This window comes from Nannospalax galili, unplaced genomic scaffold, assembly GCF_000622305.1.
Source record: "Nannospalax galili isolate Female #2095 unplaced genomic scaffold, S.galili_v1.0 scaffold462, whole genome shotgun sequence".
Taxonomy (NCBI): domain Eukaryota; kingdom Metazoa; phylum Chordata; class Mammalia; order Rodentia; family Spalacidae; genus Nannospalax; species Nannospalax galili.
In genome coordinates, this window is record NW_008348078.1 from 970,926 (window position 1) to 988,340 (window position 17,415).

General features: G+C 41.5%; 1 protein-coding gene across 3 annotated transcripts in view; it reads left to right on the forward strand.

The window, feature by feature from the left end:
• The first annotated feature begins 7,512 nt into the window (after positions 1–7,512).
• Positions 7,513–17,415, forward strand: part of Spidr (scaffold protein involved in DNA repair) — a 389,790-nt gene continuing 379,887 nt past the window's right edge. For 2 of the 3 annotated variants that reach the window (XM_029569016.1, XM_029569017.1), the window contains exons 1-2: positions 7,580–7,645; positions 9,812–10,221. In XM_029569016.1, the coding sequence (XP_029424876.1) occupies positions 10,171–10,221 (51 nt within the window). In that variant the 5' untranslated portion in view covers positions 7,580–7,645; positions 9,812–10,170. Of the gene's footprint in view, positions 7,646–9,811; positions 10,222–17,415 lie in introns of all 3 variants that reach the window. The other variant, XM_008844506.3, reaches the window with a different exon arrangement.

Below are 17,415 nucleotides of genomic sequence, written 5' to 3' on the forward strand. Positions count from 1 at the left end.
TCTGACTCTTGTGTGATACTCGGGCCTTCAAGTTTAGTTCTGCTTCTTTTTTTGAACTTTATGTGTCTTTGTGGTTTACTTTTTGGGTATGAAGAGCTGGTTCGTCTAAGCTTCTGGTTCTCTCTTTTGATTTTATATTGTTGTGGCCAGATTGATTTTGTTTTCAGGAGTTCCGCGGTGGCCCAATTCCAATGTGGGTCAGAAGTTTTCAGACTTTCTCCTTAGGTCTGGAATCTTCTAAGAATGATTTTGGCCTCAGGAACTTGGGCGTTGGACTGACCTGAGACTCTGGCAGTGGCTGTGCCACGCAGGGATGCAAAGGCAGAGGGGGTGGGAAGAAGGTGCAGGCTAGGAAAGTTAGCCGGTGGTGCAAGTCCAGGGATGCAGAGCGAGGTGAGGGCAGGGCCAGGACCAGAAGCGGTGCTCCTGGGGCCCAAGAATGGCACGAAGTTGGTCTGGGTGAGAAGGGTCAGGAAGCAGTATTGGTTTCCCCGGTGTCTGTGGCCCCAAGTCTAGGGATGGCCCAGGTCCCAAACTAGGAGTAGTGAATAGCAGGGGAGGTGGAAGGGTGGATGTGGCTTGGGGAGTCAAGGCGCGGAGGGCTGTGCTATAGACTAACCCCACGAGGCCTGAGGATTGGAGTGCAGGCTAGGAGAGTTAGCTGGTGGTGCAGGTCCAGGGATGCAGAGAGAGGTGAGGGCGGGGCCAGGACCAGAAGCGGTGCTCCTGGGGCCCAAAAAAAGCACTAAGTTGGTCTGGGTGAGAAGGGCCAGGAAGCAGCATTGGTTCCCCCCCCCCCCCGGTGTCTGGGGCCCCAAGACTAGGGATGGCGCAGGTCCTACACTAGGAGTAGCGAACAGCGAGGGAGATGGAAGGGTGAATGAAAGTTAAACTACTTTTAAGCCGGGCGTGGTGGCACACGCCTTTCATCTCAGCACTCGGAAGGCAGAGACAGGAGGATCTCTGTGAGTTCAAGGCCAGCCTGGTCTACATAGTGAGTTCTAGGACAGCTGGGGCTACAGAGAGACCCTGTATCAAAAAGACCAAAAAAAAAGTTAAACTACTTTTAACTACTTAAAGCCTATTCAAATGGTATCTTTGGGTCTATTACATGTTTCATAAAACATTAAAATACAGCCAACAAGATGGCTCAGTAGGTACCAAGCCTGATGATCTGATTTTGATCCCCAGAACTACATAGTAGGAGAGAACTGGCTCCTAGGAATTGTCCTATGACCTCCACATGTGCACACTGGCATGTGCACACACACACACACACACACACACATAAATAAGTAAATAACTTTAAAATGCTATTGCTTATATACAATATTTATCGGGGTCATAAGATAAAAGTGCCATTAGGATATAAAATCTAACACTGGATACAGATTTTGATAATGATTTCTTTCGCAAACAGGATATAACTAATTATTAATTCTATTTCATTTGAATAACAGTCATGGGTAACATAAAAATAATAAGACATAAAATTCTTTATGTTCCAGGCATGGTGGCCCATGTCTTTAATTTCAGCACTTGGGAGATAGAAGCAGGCAGAGCTCTGCAAGTTGAGGGCAAACCTGTTTACACAGTAAGTTCAAGGCCAGCCAGGCTACACAGTTAGATGTTGTCTAAAAAAAGAAAAACAAAAACACCCCCCCAAATCCCCCAAACAAAATACTTTGTTTACAAAATCCCTAAAGTGCAGTGTTTTAAATGAGAAATGTCCCTTCATAGGTTCATAGGTTTAAATATTTGGTTCCCAGCTAGTGATGCTGTTTGGTGATGTTGTGGAGCCTTTAAGAGGTGCAGTGTTGCTGGAGGAAGCACACCAGCTGGGGGTTGGAGCTTTGAGAGTTTATGGCCTCATTCCACTTCCAGTTTTCTCTCTGCTTTTGGGGTATATTTGAAGGCTGAGATGTGATCTCTCAGTTTCCTGCTTTAACCTTCTGCTGACATGCCATTATGTACATCTAGACCTCTGAAACCATGAGTTAAATAGATAAAGTCTTTCTTTCATAAGTTGGTTTTGTATTCCATCACTGCAACAAAAGTAACTAACGCAGGAGTTGGTACCAGTAGACATGGGGTTGTTGCTCTGAAAAACCTGTCCATGTTATTTTTTGGAGGAATGTGGAAGACTGAAACTTTGGACTAGATGAGCTGTTGAATGCTATAGCAAAACAATGGGTCATTCTAGTGGGAACCTGGAAGACAGTAGTGCTGAGGATAATGCAAAAGAGACCTAGCCCATGAGGTATCAGCAGCTGGGCAAGAGGTCATTCATGTGATATTTTGGCAAAGAATCTGTTTTCTGCCTTTCTCTGGAGAGTTTGCCTGAGGCTGAATTAAAAAGTGAACTAACTTTTTTGTTGGAGGAAATTTCAAAATATTCTGTCATTGAGTCTGTGGCATAGTTCTTGCTGATTACTCTTATGTGGGTCTGTAATGAGAAAAGAGGCTGTAATTGTTAGAGACTAGCACCACTATGGAGATTCCTCCCACTCTGTACCAGAACAATGGGAAAGGTACCTTCAGGGCAAGATCCCATCCATCTAAGCTTCCAACTTGTGAAATGAGAAGGCCTAATGAGATTTCTGCTCCTATAACGCATACAGTGATCCAAATGGGCGAGGGTCCTTCCTAAGCTGGCAGCTGAAGTTGGCCGTGCCATCTGCATGGTACTGCTTTTAAGGCATGGAATATTTAGGAGTGAGAGGGTTGTGGAGTCTTCTGCAGCTCAGAGAGCACTGAGGCCAGGCAAGCATGACAGGAGAGGCCCTGTGAGAAGGCTGCAAGGGGCTACTGCATGAAGCTGTGAAAGTAAAGCCTGGGTTGCAGTGAAGACCCCAAGATGTTGAAGATGTCAGAGCCATGAGACACCTGCCAAGGAGAGCTGCACACATGGAGTGGAACCAGCCCAAGAGAGAGATGTTTGCTGCAAATGGCAAAGCTGGGGCCGGGGGCGGGGGTGGAGATCCATCTGAGCCCTTTGGAACTAAAGCTCCAGATATCAGACACAGAGCTACAGGATCTGGTGTTTTCCCTGCTGGGTTTCAGTCTTGGTTTGGTCCAGTATTTCCCTACCTTGCCCCCATTTCTCCTTTTTGGAATGGAAATGTGTAAATCTGTGGCATTGTATGTTGGAAGTATGTACTTTGTGTTTTGATTTACGGGAGGTCACAGTTCAGAGATTGCCTTGAGTCTCAAAATAGGCTTTGGGCTTTTGAATAGTGTTGAGATTGTTAGAAACTATGAGGGCTTGAAGTTTAAACACATTTTGTAATATGGTATGGCTGTGAGCCTATGGATTCCAGGGAGTAGAAATGTGGTGGTTTGAATGAGAAATGTCCCCCACAGGCTCAGGTATTTTAACACCTAGTCTCCAGTTAGTGGCACCATTTGGGGAGGTTAAGGACTCTTTAGAAGGTAGAGACTTGCTAGCGGAACTATGTCATTCAGAGCAGGCTTTGAAAGTTCATAGCCTCACCCCACTTCCAGTTTACTCTTTCTGGTTGTTTGCAGTTGAAGATATGATTTCTTAGCTTCCTGCTCTGGCTGCCTGTTGTCATGCCTCCCCTGACACTAAGAGACTCTCTCTCTCTTGAGCTAACTATAAGCCAAAATAAAGTCTTTCTTCCATAAGTCACTTTTGGTCACAGTGCTTTATGACAGCAACAAAAAAGTCACAGTATATGTAAGTGAACAATCTTAGTCAAGATGTTATTTGGTTGATCAGGGTCTCAGCTCTGATTCTACAAGTGGTCTAAAGAAGCCCCTATTGCTTGGGAAAGTAAAGTGGCCCTCTGGATATGATGGTTTCTGCTTGAGGATACAGTCTCACCTTCTTGGACAACTTTTCTGAGAGATGATCCTCTAGGCTCTGCTCTTCCCAGAATCCAAAAATTGGAGCAATGACCAAGTCCTTTCAACTTTCCTTAAGCACTTAATGTGCTTTTTTAAAAAATGAAGATCATGATAATAGTTTATAGCTTTTATGTGTGTCAGGTTTCTAATTACAGAAACAGGGTCTTAAAAGAGTCAGGTTTATTTAGAATATTACCTCTGTCAAACTGTATCTGTTATACAATAGCTAGATTTTAAAGCACAATTCACTTTTCAGTACTGTAACTGATCTTCTGCCACTGTACTTTGGAGGTCAAAGTCAACAAGGATATAGAGGATAAAAGAACAACTAATATTTTGGCCTTGCCCCCAGGGGATGATGGTCAAATATGTCCCAGGGAATGATGAGATATCTGTGAAAGCATTCTGCAGCTCTGGTAAGCCACTTGTCCTCTTGATCAGAGAGGCCATGTATACCTCAGAGGTTGGACTCTAACCAGTCCTCTTCTGCAAAGAGGAAGGTCAACACAGAGAAAATGTCCACAGTGCTTCAAGGGAACTCATGGCCAGCAAGACTTTGACCCATCTTAGAAGATGGCACAACTGGTAAAGAAGACTAAGAGAGCCAAAAGACTCCTCCTACATCTTGGAGAATAATAGTTAAAGAACTCAACTGATTCTAACAAAGGTCTTAAACACTAAGCAGAAAGTATAATCAAAGAATAAAACAATTGATAATAATAACACCAAAGGAAACAAACCAAACAACAAAACTAGACTCTAAGAAGAGACAAAAGTAATTCAGGCCTTATACATTAACTCCTGTGTACTGACATGCCAATTAAAACATCACAAAAACTCTGGCTATAATACAAAGATAAGCTTAGCTTCTAAAATTGCATCTAGATAGGTCCATCTAAATTTATCAGTAGTAACTTTCATGTTTCAGTTTTCTTTTGACACTGTTAGCACTCAGTTGTTACAAACCCGCATTTCCTGTCCATGTATTCCACCACTGAATTCCCTCCTTTTTTTTTTTTTCCTTTCAGTTTTTTTGAGACAGTGTCTTCCTAGCGGTCTGGAACTCACTATGTAGATCAAACTGGCTTCGCTCTCACAGAGATCTGCCTGCCTCTGCCTTTTCACATGCTGGGATTCAAGGAGTGTGCCACATTGATCACCTGGATTCCTTCTTAAAGTTGTTTCGTTTGTATCTTGCCACATTCTTAATATACAGCTATTGCTATTTTTAAAAAGACAACCCAAGGAATCACAGCCCTAAGAACAAGCTACGAAGAGTGACTCTCTTGAAACAAACACAGCCACGGCTCTTGTGGCTTCCCCTTTTTGGGACTGTCAACTGACATAATCACGTTATTTTGTTATTCTAACTTAAACCTTATATTTTTTCTTTAAACTATTTTATTTTTATTTTATGTGTATGAGTATATTGCCCGCATGTATGTGAGTGCACCTGTGTTGTGCAATGCTGCAGAGATCCGAAGAGGGCTTCAGATTCCCCTGGAACTGGAGTTGAGGACAGGTCATAGCTGCTATGTGGGTGCCGGGGATTGAACCTGGGTCCTCTGCAAGAGCAGTCAGTGCTCTTAACTGCTGAGCCATCTCTCCAGCCCCTTAAACCTTATATTTTAATCTTGTGAAATTTCTGTCTTCTGGGATATGTAACAATTTCAAACGAAACTCTGTATGATACAGGGATTACAACCATCTCCTGCTACAGAAAATCCAAAGCTGCTTCTTCAACCCAGATAAAGTAGGGAGTCTTGTGGCTTCTCTTAGGCAGAGAAAAAAGACAAAATATTGACAATATGGCCCTTGCAAAAAGACAAAAAAAATATTGATTGATCATCACTCTTCTCATCCATAAGATTCTTGGGATCACAGCCCTCAGGACAGAATTGTTTCATGAGACTAGAGACTATATCAGGCGGTATCAGTAAGCTATATCAGTATTACTGTATAAAAGAAGCCAATTGGCAGAGAAAGGCCAAGAGTCCTTCAGCATCTGGACTTAATACAACAAATGGAGTGTACTCAAGGAAAGTCCAATCTACATGAATGTGGGAGAGGAGGGCACTGGGGATGATGTACAAAGTTATTGGCCTCCTGGCCCAGTGCTTTTGGAGTGCATGCTTTTCTTTCAGCTCACTAATCCACTCCCATTGAGAGTGCTTTCCCTTTCTTCTTTCTCTTGAGGCAGGGTCTCGCTGTAGCCCCAACTGGCCTGGAACTCACTGTGTAGACCAGGCTGGTCTGGATCTCTGTGAGATCTGTCTGCCTCTGCCTCCAGAGTGTTGGGATTAAAGGCATGGGCCACCACACCCGGCTGCTTCCCTTTCTTAATAAACTGTATTTCTATTTCTAACCATGTGTCCCTGGTTCAGCTCTTTGCAGTGGGCCACAAGAGCCTGTATACTTCAACAGCTATCTCTGGGTCACTTCTGTAAGTACCCTTTGGACCCAAATCTATACCTGTAACATTGATCAACAGAAACATTCAGATGGGAAGAAAAAATGTAACAAGATGATGGGCTAGTAGTGTATTAGGGCTATGGCTGGAACACAGATCAATAGAAAATCATGCATTCCTAGAAAGACAAAGAAGTGCATTTGAAGAGGGGAATAAACTCTGTATTTTTCTTCTCATGTGGCCCAGACTAGCTTTGAACTCGCTGTGGCTGACTTTGGATTCTTGGTCCTCTTGACTCTACCTTTTGAGTCCTGAGAATAGACCAGAGTTACTATTCTTGGCTCTAACCTCCTCTTCACATACTCAAGAGTACACCTTTCAAAGAATCCTTTCCTTTGTCAATGTCAACACTTAAATATATATAAATTTTATGTGTAAGAGTGTATTCCCTGAATGTATGTAAGCGCACCCGTATCAGGAAATGCCTGTGGAGGTCAAAAGAGGGTGTAAAACTTCTGGAATAGGAGTTATGGATAGTTGTTAGTTGCCATGTGGATGCTAGGAATAGAACCTGGGTCCTTAATCACTGAGCCATGGTGTGAACGCTTATCACTTTTTCAAGCATGTAAATTACTGGGCTTTTTTCCTACAATAAACATCTTTACAGAATCTTTCTCTATTAATCCAGTTTCTCTTCAAGTTCCAGCTCTTTTCTATAGTTTGTTTTTAAGTGTACTCAGTGCACTGAGACACAAACATGTTCAAGTATTTCGAAACATCTAAGGAACTGCCGCTGCTTCCAAGTTAAAGCCAACATTTAGAAACTTGTTAGGAATACAAGTTTTCTAGCTTTTCCTCAAATCTAGAGACCGCAAAATCCAGCTATCTATATTTTGATAAATCTTGGCATTTCTGGAGTTTCAACTTGAGTCCCTCCCCCGAGCCTTAGATGTGCACCCCCCCAACCCCATTAGATAAAGTACTACTTCCTCTGGTCTCCTGACAGTTCATCCCTCATTAAAACAACGGTTATGGAATTCTATCTACTTGGGGTTTTACTTTAGGGTCAGTGATTGCTCAACCTACAATAGGCAGCAGCCGAGTCCAGTTCGTGCTTCGGGGTGCATGCACAGTAGGAGCCACCCTGGTCGCCGCGTGCACTCGACCCGGAACCCCGGGCACCCCGCCTTCGGCGCAGAGCCGGTCCTCAGAACAGGAACTACATCCGGCAGCGACCGGTGGGGTTAGAGGGTTTCCAAGGGGAGGTGCCGGAGGGAAGTGGCTTCCGGAGTGGGCGGTGCACGCGCGGCTCCCGTGTGGCTCTCGTGAGCGATGTCCCGAGGAGGCCGCGCTGGCGGCTACAAGGTAAGCGGTAGGCTGGGGAGGAGGCGCGAGTTCGGGTGTAGAGGCCCGGCGCCAGGCTTGTTGCCTGGAAAGGCGGAGGGCCGGACCTGTAGCCGGGGGTTGGGGGCGGGGCCTGGAGCCTAGGGGCGGGGCCTGGAGCCTGGAAGGGCCTGAGGGGGCGGAGTCTGGAGTACCCGGGCGGCTGCGGGTCGGGCCTGGTCGCGGGGCCCCGAGAGGCGGGCGGAAGGGGGCGGAAGGGGGCGGGGCCTGGAGCTCGGTGTACGGAGTGGGCGGGGCCTGAAGCCCAGGGACTGAGGGGGGCAGGGCCTGGAGCCTGGAGAGGCCGGCAGGGGCCGGGGACTGGAGCCCCAGGGATGCCAGGCAGCGGGTTTAGAAGCTGTTTCCTGGGCCGCATTTCAGGGGCGCAGCGCGCCTAGTCACTATGCCGTCCTTGTGCTGCCTCTGCCTTTTCAAAGTTCCCAGTTTACAGATTCCTGTTTCCTAATACTCCAAATTTAAAACAGCAAACGGTGCTTCCTGCCTCGGCCTACTCTTCATTTTACCCCCAAATTGCTGGAGAATATTTCACATAATTGGCTCCACTTCCTTATCACTACCATTATTTTTTAAGTAGTATTGATTGTCAGACCACTCCGCCAAGGGACCGGACCCGTGCCGCACATAAGTACTGATTTTACATCACATTCAATTTGGAAAAATTAAAAGATGAAAGAGTAGAAAATTAGAAAATTGCTGAACCATAAGTCATTTTATTGCAGCGTTGTCTTGTCACCTGCTTTCTTTTAAGCATCCCTGATGTTGCTATCACCTTTCATGACTATTCCCTTACTTCTTTCTTGCCAGTTCTAGATTTTGTCTGAGTTTCTCCAACTTTAGGAGCTTGCCCTAGATAGCACATTGATACTGACTGCCACTGCTGTGTGGACAGTTAACAATGTATTATGAACTCATCCTCCCACTTTTAGTCTCCCAGGTCCCGACCTAGAAGTATTAGTGTTTTTGACTTACTTATTTCTGCTTTCTTCATTTTATTATTTTTCCATAATTTTTCTTTTCAGTAGTTGAGTTTGATTACTGTGTAAAAATTATCTCAAAACTAAAGCATTGTGCAACAAATATTTTACTGCTGCTTGAGGGCCAGGAATCTGACTGGTTCAACTGTGGTTGTAGCCCCAGGTTTCCTACAGGATTTTCTCCCAGGTTGGCAAGTCTTTGTTTCCCTAGGGCAGCTCACAAGACAGGAGTTGACTTTCCCAACATCAGACAATGCAGAGGCACTGGTATCTTTTTGTTTTTAGAGAAAGGATCTCACCATATAAATGAGACTGACCTTGAACTTCTGATACTCCAGTTCTTGACTCCCAAGTACTAGGATTACAAGATTTTATTTAAACTTTTTTGAGGGGGGGGAAGGGAAGGAATTGGGTACCACTATGTGGCTCTCACTAGCCTGGAACTTGATATGTAGACCATGCTGACCTCAAACCTGCAGCAATTCTCCTGCCCCTACCTCCTTGGGGTTGGGATTACCGATGTGAGCCACCACACCAGATTTCATTGAATTCTTTGGAAAATCCTCCGAGGTCAGTACTACTAGTCTCATTTTATGGATCTTAGCGTTTATGGATCTCATTTTTCTGACTCTGAGCAGCAAGGTTTGGTGATTTGCCTGAAGTGCGTCACAGCTGAGTGAAGAAGCTAGGATTTTGTATCCAGGGTGTCAGTTACAGATCTTGTTTTCTGTCTGTGCTCTTTCATGGCTTCATGGTTTGGGCATGCCTGATTCTCTACTGAATAGCTTTCATCATTATTTCTCCTCTGGTAATTTAGCCTTCTTGTTGTTTTTGACTTGGTGTTTGCTCACATTCTTGACTTGGAATAATGTCATATCTCTTGTTTCTACCTACTGGTAGTCTTAACCATCCATCAAGGCCCACCTTCTCCCAAATCATCCCACTTAGGAGCTTTCTTCTGTATTCCTGTGAAATTTTGTCATTCTTAACAGCTTCATGTCTTGTATTAGGTTTATTTGTGTCTATACCTTTATTCCTCAATAGAGGCTGTAACATTAGGATCTGTGTCTCCAACCATGCTCCTTAGAGCAACTGCTATAATCACTTGTGCATATCATGAACCTAATAAATATCTGATGAACTTGTATTTCAGGTGTGAAGAAACATGGAAAAAATACCCTGGTTATAAATCCTGGATATCAGTCTCAGCTTTTCAACTTCTTGGAGATGCAGTTTTGGATAAGACACTGTCAACCTAAATAACACCTAGAGAGATATCTCTGAAAACTAATGATGCTCATTTGGGAATAACAGAATGCTTCATGACAATACATGTACATGTATTCAAAGAGATTGAGGCAAGGGGAATTTTTTAGAGGCAAAAATAAAGGTGGTGACTCAGAATTATTGAAATAATTCTTGGCCACAAGGATTAATAACCAGGGTAGTATCAGTCTTATGTTAGATTCTGGACAGATGTCTCTGTAGAAATACTTCTCATGTGAAGCTGCAATGGCCTTTGTATGTAATTCTGATAGAATCTTTTGTGATAGCTCTGTAAAGGTGAGTCTGTTTTCTTCATAATCTCTTGTCTTTTTCTGTTTTTTGTTAGGATTGCTACAAATGACTTATTTTGATTCCAATAACTTTAATACCATTTGGATATTTCTGGGCCATTAGGATGAAAGATGATACAAGTGGTGGTAGAATTGAGAACAGTATGAAGAAGACTGAGTTAATAGAGCACAAAAGGCAGATGAGATCTAGGCAGCTAAACTAAAAGATAAAGAAGAGTCCAGGCTGCAGAGGTGGCTGAGAGGTTAAAAGTGTGCACTGCTCTTGCAGAAGGACCCGAGTTCAGGGGATAGCACCCACATCAGGCAAGTCATAACTGCCTATAACTTCAGCTCCAGGGAATCTGATGCCGTCCTGCCTCTATGAGTACCTGCACTCATATGCACAGATATACATGAACACACAATTAAAAATCTTAAAATGTTTTCATTGTAGAGGTCTTTAATCTCCTTGGTTAGGTTTATTTTTAGATATATTGTTTGGAACTACTGTGAATGAGTTTCCCTCCTAATTTCTTTATTATTATTATTTTTTGAAAGTTGTTACTATTATATGGGAATATTGCTGACCTGAATTAGATTTACTTTTTATTATTGTGTCTGTGTATTGTGTATGATGTATTGGTGGGCACTCATGTCTCATGTGGTGGTCAGAGGACAACTCTGTGGGATTGGTTTGCTCTTCCCACTTTAACATAGGTTCCAGGGATGGCGCTCAGGTCCTGGGCTTGTACAGCCAGTGTCTTTACGAGCTGAGCCATCTCCCCAGCCCAAAGTTTTAACCATTTTCTTTTTAGAAATAATTACATTTATTAACGTGTGTGTGTGTGTGTGTGTGTGTGTGTGTGTGTGTGTGTACACAGTGTTATCCGTTTTTTTTTTATAGATATTTATATATATTATCGTGTGTGTGTGTGTGTGTGTGTGTGTGTGTGTGTGTGTGTTTGTACACATGGGGTGCTATGACACGTGTGAAGTCGGTTTGCTGCCATTCATGAATTGCTTCGCTCCTTCCACCATGGGTGCTCTTCAGCACAAGCTTTGCTCATTCTTTATTGAAACAGTATCTCCAGCATAAAATGGGGATGTGAAAGCCAGACCCTTACCTTATTAGAGAACCTTGCCCATTCAGATTCTTATACCTGGACCAGCACACATAACCCTGGATTCCTTCATTGCTTTCGATGAAATAAGCACACAGTTTAACATGTAAAATCATGCAGGTACACATTGATATACTATCTTGCATAGAAGGCAAGGAAGGGTCCTGAGAGATTAAGGTCCTATGCCCAGGTCACAAGAGGAGCACATGGCACAGTGAACTTTTTTATATTAGAAGCAAGCTTCAGATAAGAAAAGTCATTCCATGGGCTGGAGAGATGGCTCAGTGGTTAAGAGCATTGGTTGTTTTTGCAGAAGATGCAGGTTCAAATCCCAGCACCCATATGGCAGCTAACAACTGTCTGTAACTCCAGTTCCAGGGGATCAGACAGCCTCTTCTGTCCTCCACGGTCATTGCACGACACGGGTGCACTTACCTACATGCAGACAATACACGCATACACATAAAATAAAAATAATAAATAAAATTTTAAGAAAAAAGAAAAATCATTCCTTCATCCCCCTTTCATGGCCCTTCTAGCCTCTTGAGCTCTACACATACTCCCAGTTAAACACATGAATCTAAAAGTGCAAAGCTAGGGTCCGTCTACAGTCATCTCATGTTGTGTTTCTTACATCACTTAGTACAGTACTTCCAAGTTCCACCCATTTACCTGCAAGTTTCATTTTTCTTTACTGCTAAAATTTCCATTGTGTATATGTGCCACGTGTTAATTACCCATTCATCAGTTGATGGCCATTTTGATTCCTAGCTATTGTGAATAGAGTAGCAAAAAACATGGATGTACAGATATTTCTAATAGGCTATGGAGTTCTTTGGGTATATATCCAGGAGCGGTATAGCTGAATTTTATGATCATTTTATGTTTAGCATTTTAGAAACCACTGCCTTCTATAGGGGCTGTACCAATTCACACTCCCACCAGCAGTGATAAACATTCCATTTCTCCACATACTCGCCAGCATTTGCTGTCAGTTCTTTTCTTGATCACAGATATTCTGACTAGAGTGAGGTGAAATTTCCAAGTAGTTTTAATTGCATTTCCCTAATATTGAAAACTAAAAGGATACTTAAGTGGAAATTTGTATTTCTTCTTTTGAGAACTGTCTGTTCAGTTCCATGGCCCATTTTAAAAATTGGATTGTTTTCTTGATGTTTGGTTTCTTGAATCCTTTGTATATTCTAGATGCTAATCCTGTCACATATATAGCTGGCAAAGATGTTCTCTTATTTTGTAGGTTTCACTTAACTGTTTCCTTTGTTACACAAAAGTGTTTAAATTTCATGAGATCCCATTTGCTGATTCTTGGCCTCACTTCCTGAACAATCAGAATCCTCTTCAGAAGGTCGTCCCTGTGCCCATATCATGACACGCACGCCCTCCTTTTTCCTCTAGCAGTTTCAGAGTTTCAGGTCTTATCTTTAGGTACTTGTTCCATTTGGAATTGGGGCGTGTGTGTGTGTGTGTGTGTGTGTGTGTGTGTGTGTGTGTGTGTAGAGTGAGAGATTAAGATTTAATTTCATTCTTTTAAAAAGATTTATTTATTTTTATTTTCTGTGTATGAGTGCTTTGCCTGCTTGTATGTAAGAACACCTGTATGTATGGTGCTCTCAGAGACCATAAAAGGATACAGCATCCTCTGGAACTGAAGTTAAGGATGGGTGCTAGCTGCTGGGACCTGAACCCAGGTCCCCTGCAAGAGCATCCAGTGCTCCCAACTGCTGAACCATCTCTCCAGCCCCCAATTCTTGTACTTGTAAATATCCACTTTACTCAGCACAGTTTGTTAAAGAGGGTGTCTTTCCTCCAATCTGTGTTTTTGGCATTTTTGTCAAAATTCAGGTAGGTAAGTTTCATGCCCTTGTAGTTTATATTCTATTCCATTGCCCTCTGTGTTTGCTTTTAATGACAATATCATGCTGATTTGTTAATATGGTTCTGTAGTATAATTTGAAATCAGATATGGTAATACTTCCAGTCTTGCTCAGCATTACTTTGGCTGTCTGGAATTTCTTGTGCTTCCGTATAACTTTTAAAGGTTGTTATTGTTTTTTTAAATTTCTGTAACCCACGGAAGAGATGACTCAGCAGTTAAGAGCACATACTTTTCTTGTAGAGGACCAGTGTTTAGTTCCCAGCATCCATGTTGGGCAGCTCACAATGGCCTATAACTCCAGTTTCAGGGCATCCAACATCCTCCTCTGGCCTTTATGGGCACCTGCATGTACATATACCCACACACAGATACACACATATACATATAATTTTTATTATTTTAATAAGGGTAAATCTTTAAATTTCTGTGAAGTATGGCATTGGAATTTTGGTTGGGGTTACATTGAGTCTATAGATTGCTTTCAGATAACCATTTTCATATTATCTCTTCCAATCCATGAGTATGGGAGGTCTGTCCATCTTCTAATGTCTTCTTCAAATACTTTCTTCAGTGCTTTGAAGTTTTCATTATAGAGATCCTTCATAACTTTATTTGGGTTATTTTATCTAAAAATATTTTATTTATTTTATGTGTAGGAGTATTTTGTCTGCGTGTATGTAAGTGAACCATGTATATGTATGTAGTGGTTGCAGAGGCCAGAAGAGGGTGTCAGAGCCTCTGGAACTGGAGTTAAGTTTGGTTGTTAGTTACCTTGTGGGTACTGGAAACCCAACTCAGGTCCTTTGCAAGAGCACAGCCAGTTTCTTAACTGCCAAACCATCTCTCCAGCTTCTATTTTATTTTATTTTATTATTTTGTCTTTGAGGCTATTGTGAAATGGGATTGTTTCCTTAATGTCTTTTTTCAGTTAATTGTTCACAGGTGTGTATGGAGGTCAGCGATTTCTGTGTGCTAATTTTGTATCCTGTCACTTTACTGAAAAGTGTTTTATCAGCTCTAAAGTTGGTCTCTTTTGTATAGAATCAAGCCATACTTTGACGTCTTCCTTTCCTGTTTGTCTCCCTTTTATTTTTTTCCCTTGTCATATTGCTTTTAGCTAAGAGTGCAAGCACTGTATTGAATAGGAGTGGAGAAAATGGAACCTTTACCATGTTTCTGATTGTAGTAGGCATAAATGCTTTGAGTCCCATTTAATGTGATGTTGGTTAAAGGTTTGTCATGTAGTCTTCATTATGTTGAGACATCTTCCTTCCATTCTGAGTTTTTTCAGGACTCCCAGTATGAAGGGATGCTTCTATGGAGGTGACCTTGTGGTTTCTGTTCTTGAGTCTATTTATGTAATTTATAACATTTATTGATTTTATGTATATTGAACCATCCTGCATCTCTGGAGTAAACCCAACTTGATCGTGATGAATGATTTTTTATTGTTGTATTCTTGAATTTGGTTTGCAGTTATTTTCTGAGAATTTTTGCATCTAAATTCAGTGAAATTGTTCTGTAATTTTCTTTTTCTTTGCTTTTTTTTGTGTGTTGCCTTCATCTGCTTTTGGTATGAAGGTTATACTAGCTTCACAAAAAGAGATTGGTAGTGTGTGCTCCTTCCTTTTCTTGGAGTAGCTTGAGAAGCATTGGCGTTATTTCTTCTCTTCACTAATTTCATTAATTGGGGTCTAATTTTATTAATTTAGACTCCCCTTACAGCTCTACTTTTACTAATTTGAGTCTTCCCTTTCTTTTGGTTAGTTTGGCCAAGAGTTTGCTGATGTTTTCAAATAATCAACTTCTTGTTTAATTGCTTCTTTGTTGGTCCCCTTTCATTAATTTTTGCCCTAGTCTCCTTGATTCCTTTCCATTTACTGACAGGATTTGGCTGTTCTTCTTGTTTCATGTCTTTAAGGTGTATCATTAAGTTATTTGAGATCTCTCTGATTTCTTAATGTAGGCAATTAAAGCTTTTAACTTCCCTCTTAGACTGCTTTCTTTGTGTCCGTAGATTTTGGTATGTTGTGATTTCATTTTCATTCAATTCTATAGGTGTTTTTATTTCCTTCTTGATTTCTTAAGGGTCCATTCATTGTTCAGTAGCAGGCTCTAGGGTTTATCTTGCTGTTGATTTGTAGTCTTATTCAATTATGATAGGTAGAATCTAAGGTATTATTTCCATTTTATTTGGTAATACTTCCTTTGATTTGTTTTAGAGAAAGTTCTATAGGCTACTAAGAAAAATATGTATTCTACAGTGTTTGGAAGGAATGTTTTGTAAATGTCAAGTCCATTTAATCTATGATATCAATTAATTCAGGTATTTCCTCTTCCTTTCTGTTGGATGACCTGACAGTTAGTGAGCGTGTGGTGTTGAGGTAGCCCACTGCTGTTGTGCTAGTGTTGGTCTGCTGCTTTCCTCCAGCAGTACTTGTTTTTTGAAATTGCATGCACCTGTGTTTGGGGGCATAGCGTTTATAGTAGTAATGGATTTGATGGGTTCTTAGTCTGTGTGAGGTGGCCATCTTATCTGTTCTCGCCAACTTTAGCTTCAAGTCTGTTTTCTTAGACATTAGAACAGTGGCTCCTCTTTTTTTCCTAGATCCATTTGCCTAGAATATCTTTTCCCACTCTTTCATGCTAAAGGTGGTGCCTGTCTTTTGTGCTGAGGTGCATTTCTTGCAGTCAACAAAAAAAGCTCCTGCTTTTCTATCCAGTTCATGTCTTTTGATTGGGGAGTTAGTTTCAAAAGGTATGTGTTGGTTCCTGTCATTTTTAATTGCCCCCCCTTTCTCTTTTTTTGCTAGAAAAGGCCCATTTATAGGATCTGATATAGATGAGGTTAAGTAGGCGGGAAGGCAGTCTTCCAAAGAGAGAGTAGCTGGTAAAGCCATTAAAGAAAAAATTCTTGGACCTTATAAAATCTGTCAACTATCATAATCCTAGTCTGACTTTTTTTCTTTTTTCATCCTCTGAATTTGCCATAACATTTACATTTGACATACAATAGAGTATTGTGCTTCAAATACTCATAAGCACAGTCTGTCCTAATGAAGTAAAGGTAGCACACGAGGGAAGTAGGTATCCTGACCAGTCCAGAAAGCCTTTACAGCTGTCATTGTACTCTAACTAGGCTTATCATACGTTTTCCCCTTGTGTCTATGTCTTTGTACTTTATGAAATATTTTATTCATTTGGAATGTTTGAAATAATGCATTAACTATAATTCTCATTTTTCTTCTGACAAGTTTGACTCCATAGCCATGAGTAATCTTGTGTGGAGTGGCTAGCTCCAATTCTGGAAAGATGTATCTGCAGTATCTAATTTATTAGCTCTTATTTGTGGATAATAACTTGACCTGTTCTATTATCTTGATATTGCACCAGATTCCAGTTTGGGGAAGTAAATGGGGAAGTATAGGCTCCTAAGTACAGTGTCTTAAGTTACCAATTCTATCTGTTCTTTTCCATAAACTTTCCATAGATCATTAGCTCTAGCCTGTGCACTAAGCACTGACCATTGTCCCATAGCTATTTCAGATTCCACCTGTTTTAACATTGTCAACCATCCTTCTTGAATTAAAGTAATGTGGTCTTTTCCAGCTTTTGAGTTTGGGGAGTCCTATATAGTTTGTATAGTGTTTTTAATCCATTCTTATATTTTCCTTTAAAAGAGTTTCCTATCCTTTCCTTCTTCAAATAGCATTCCTTCTATATGTTCTATTTTTGAAAGTGAGTCCATTTCTAAGGAATGTCTGTTTTCATTTGCAGTGAATCCAGCTTCTCCTAAAATTCCTAGTCTAGTACTTACACTCCAGTAATATCTCTCTTAGTTCTAACAGTTGGCCAGATTTGATTAACACCAGGAATGCTGTTGTCATTGGACACTGACAGCTTTTTACAATTAGGATAAGGAGAGTCAACCCAGAACTTTTGGTTATCCCATAGTAGAGTCACTAGAAGTTACTCAAAGGTGTACAGAAGTCTGAATGTACGATAGGTGTTCCCAGGGCCTTCTGGATCTGATACTGTATTTGTATCATCTGGAATCACCAAGTTACTCCAATGAACTGAAGTTCATGTAGGTGGTAGGTACTGTTAAGTCTCATACTTTGGGTTATCCAGCCACATTTACAGGTTATGCTATGAAAAGAATCAGAGGCAGTTGCAACAGATT